This window comes from Triticum aestivum, unplaced genomic scaffold (assembly GCF_018294505.1).
Source record: "Triticum aestivum cultivar Chinese Spring unplaced genomic scaffold, IWGSC CS RefSeq v2.1 scaffold182901, whole genome shotgun sequence".
Taxonomy (NCBI): domain Eukaryota; kingdom Viridiplantae; phylum Streptophyta; class Magnoliopsida; order Poales; family Poaceae; genus Triticum; species Triticum aestivum.
The window spans coordinates 1-4355 of record NW_025238175.1 but is presented as its reverse complement, the minus strand read 5'-3'; the positions used below and the strand labels follow the sequence as shown (position 1 = coordinate 4355).

The window sequence follows — 4355 nt, the reverse complement described above, 5'->3', positions numbered from 1 at the left end:
CTTATGTTCAGACGCTGCACAGTGCAGTGTGGCGCCTGGCTGTCGGCGCTACATGATAGGGTCGGAGGTGTGAAATTTTTTTAAGGACAGTTCATTTCGTGAATTAATTTCGGTCACAGGTCAAATTTGTTGTTTTTGCCACATTTCAACGCGCCCAGCCCAGCCACCAACACAGCCCGGCATATTCTCCCTCCTCGTTCATTTATATATGTACCCGCTCCGCCACCAGCCGGTTACAAGTGTAAGCAGCACGGCGAGACGAAAAGTAGCTCGCCTCGCCACGCTCCTGCGCTACACCGCCCCGCCGTGTCCAGTCCATTCAATTCCCAAGCTGGTCACGCCCACGCACCGCCCGTATAAAAGACGGGAGCTTAGCTAGCCAGCGACCCAAGATCGAAGGAGCAGATCGATCGATGGCCGACCACCACTATACACATCTCGGCGGCGGCAGCGGGAGTGGCGGCGGCGGGGGCGGGGGCAGCCCGCCTGAGCGGCTGCACGGCGGCGGCGGGTCGGGGGACCAGGGGATCAAGGAGCAGGACCGGCTGTTGCCCATCGCCAACGTGGGGCGGATCATGAAGCAGGTCCTGCCGCCCAACGCCAAGGTGTCCAAGGAGGCCAAGGAGACGATGCAGGAGTGCGTGTCGGAGTTCATCAGCTTCGTCACCGGGGAGGCCTCCGACAAGTGCCACAAGGAGAAGCGCAAGACCGTCAACGGCGACGACGTCTGCTGGGCCTTCTCCGCGCTCGGCTTCGACGACTACGTCGACCCCATGCGCAGGTACCTCCTCAAGTTCCGCGAGCTCGAGGGCGACCGCGCCGCCGCCGCCGCCTCCTCCCGCGGGGGCCTCCCCGTCCCCGACGCCTCCACCTCCGGCGCCGGCGCCAGCGGCTCCGGTAATTTCATGTTCGAAGCCATGGACAGGAGGGATAACACCGGCCCCGGCACCGGCAGGCAGTTTTGAACCACTAATACCTACTCCATCATCAGATCAGGCAGGCATCCATCTTCTTCCTTGATCCATCCCACAAGTGCTACCTAGCTACACCTTAATTACTCTCTCCATTTTCTTATTAGAGAGGTGACCAGCTAGCTAGTGGCAGAATTAGGAGTTAGCTGCTAGTGGGTAGTAGCAGAGAAGAGTAGTTGTTCTTCTGATTAATTTATCTGTTGTGTGTTGGAGATGGATGAAAGACAAGTAAAGGAAGACGATCACTAGGATCGATGGATGGACCGCGACCACGACGGCCGGGGCCGGCGACCGCGACACGGCGGAGTTGGAATTAATTGGAGAATGATGCATGATCGATTCGATCTGATTAGGTGTCCAGATTAATATTTATGTGGCAAATTAGTTGATGCTGCGCAACTTGGATCAGCTCAAGTACATTGTTTTTCAACTTCAGTGATTAAGATTGTAGATCAATTTCAATTTATCGATGTGCCTTTGTTTTTCTCTGCTAGTTTAATTTGGATATGACTGGGTTAATTAACTCCTTCATATATATACTAGCAGCGAGCTCATCCATATATACAGGCTGAGGAAGTTTGTGAGTACCGACTTACGCAGTACTCCCTCCATTCGTAAATATATGTCTTTCTAGAAATTTCAACAAGTGACTACATACAAAGCAAAATGAGTGAATCAACCCACTAAATATGTCTTTATACATCCGTACGTGGTAGTCTATTTGAAATCTCTAAAAAGACTTATATTTAGAAACAGAGGGAGTAGGTATGTGTACCTAATAATATGTACAATTTTTTTGCACGCCCATAATGTTCTGCGCATTATTTTTTTAGGGGAGTTTTGCACACTACTTTTTTTAACAGAGTACAATCAAAATCGCTTACATACACGAGCATACACTCATCCCTATGAATGCATGCACGCACATCCTACCTCTATGAGCACCTCCAAGAGACTGAGCCGGCATAGCATCTTAAGATTGACGAAGTCACCACAGACGCCTTGTAGTCCGCGGGAACGTTTCGTCCCACTGAACGAACATCGCCGAAAAGTCTGAAATAAATCCAAAAAATGCAAACACAAATGTCAAGTCTAGGACTTGAACCCAAGTAGGTTAGAGATACCACTGTCCTCCTCACTATCCAACCACATGTTGGTCCGGGTTCTGCACATTACTTGTACTGTCTTCATCACCTATACAGAAGTCCAAGAAAACTACTAGATGAATTATGAAGATTTGGTTAGGTATAGGGAATATATTTGGTTAGGATGATGCAGGCGTTGCTCCCCCTCCATTTGCAAGACAATTCTCGAGGCTTGGGTTCAGAGCTGCTCAGCATCACTGTGATTTTTCTGTTTTTGCTCCCGCTCTACCCCTCTCTCTTACTCACTTTGTTTCAAAATAATTGAAGTTCTAGATTTGTCCTAAGTTTAACTTTAATAAGTTTGACCAAGTCAATATAAATATATATCAACATCAACACCAAATTTGCTTCATTAGGTTCACTATGAAATATATTTTTTATATTGTATATATATTTAATGTTGTAGATCTTAGTGGCTTTTTCTGTAGACTCAGAGAAACTTCAAAAGGTTTGACTTAAAAGAGTTCTAGAACTTCAATTATTTAGGAACGAAGGGAGTGGATCGGCTAACACACCCGTAGGCCTTCCCAAAATGGTAGATGTATACTGAAATAAAATCTTGAGAAAGATGTCCATACGTATATGTGTGTATATTTTATTCCATGTGATCCATAAAACGCATCAGGTTCCATTATCAAGAGATAACGGAACAAAAGCAAAAACAATGCATATATACATTTGATTATAGATCTATATTGAAATTCAATATTGAAACAAGGGTTTGCATGAGTATATATAGAAATATTGCCAGGTTCGTGCGTCCAGATGCTGGTATAGTGTTAGTATCCTGTCAGTCTATCACGCGGTCTTAAATGTTCATAGGACGCAGAAATTGATGTCCGTTAATTATGACATAATAACTAGCATGTTCTATGAGTGGTTGCAGAAGTGAGCACCTGCATGCTCCCAACAATTCAGGCAGGTGCATCACTATTCATGTCCTTTTTGTAGGTTCAACGGCTCTTTTGTATGAGAAATACATCAGCCATGCAATTTCCTTGCCAAAACCTAATTGATACTCCCTCCATACGGAAATACTTGTCATCAAAATAAACAAAAGGGGATGTATCTAGACGTATTTTAGTTCTAGATATGCCCCTTTTTATCCATTTTGATGACAAGTATTTTCGGACGGAGGGAGTATGACGATACTACACTTATATCCTGGAGCTAGGTCGACATGCTGGTTTGAAAGGAAAAGAAACGCTCCTCTTATTCCTTTGTTTTTTGCGGGTAAAGATCCTCTTAATTCTTTGACCAACTTATGGCAAAAAATAGCTCATCTGTCCAGTTTAGCATAAGCTGTACACAGTTTGAATATAAACGTATTCTTATTTTGCTTGTTTCTGGGTTGTTGTTGTCATCTTGATTTAGCTATATATAGACTATAGGTATGCATGCAAGAGTGTCCAGTTTATGCTCATCATGGAATATATATGCATGAAAAGCGTGCGTCCAAAACGTCTGAATCAATCATGCACAATTGATAGTTTCTTCAACAAGAAACATTCGAGTAGGTTTTTGACCTTTCAAATGATTTGCTTATTTGGGCACCCTGCTGGCAGATGGTACTCTACAATAATAGCACTTGCTTTATCTTGTTGGAATCATTGAATTTCTGCCCCACAATTATAGCCATCAATGTACTATGTACTGTTCAAGATACAGAAGTTAGCACAGAAGCGGTTGTGGGCTTGTTGCTGGTGAATGTCCTAGAGTGCTCCTTAGATTATTGCTTGTTTCGGACATAACCCTAGAGCCAGACAACACAACAAACATGTTTTGGCAATTTGGTTTATCTGAACAAATTACACTGAAAGTGATAACTGAGAGAACACTCAGATATTTGTAAAAAGCATACACAGCCGTTACATGAATATCACTTGTAATCTATGGCTTTTAGGGGGCTTGTAATCTACCGCTTTTAGGGGGCTTACTTGCTACTCCAGATCTGAATAAAACAATTGCATTAATAGAATGAAAATTAGGTTAATTTGTGGACCCTAGAATTTAGGGGTTACCATCACTAAAACTACTACTACTAATTTCTTTCTAGAATTTGGAGGCCCTCCTACTGATTTCTTTCTAGAGGCAGTAATTGCAGTTTTCTGGAGAAAAATGATCGATTATATTAGCTAATGTATTTCTCGACCGCCTGCTCCTACTAATGTATTTTTAGAGAAAAATATTGATTATATTAGCCAAAACTACTCCTACTAATTTCTTCCTAGAATATGGA

The 4355-nt window shown here is 43.7% G+C and overlaps 1 protein-coding gene across 1 annotated transcript; it reads left to right on the top strand.

Annotated features, from left to right (window-relative positions):
- The first annotated feature begins 253 nt into the window (after positions 1–253).
- Positions 254–1433, top strand: LOC123176611 (nuclear transcription factor Y subunit B-1-like). The gene has a single exon (XM_044590728.1). The coding sequence runs from the start codon at positions 414–416 to the stop codon at positions 963–965; it is 552 nt and encodes a 183-aa protein (XP_044446663.1). The 5' UTR covers positions 254–413; the 3' UTR covers positions 966–1433.
- The last annotated feature ends 2922 nt before the right edge of the window (positions 1434–4355 follow it).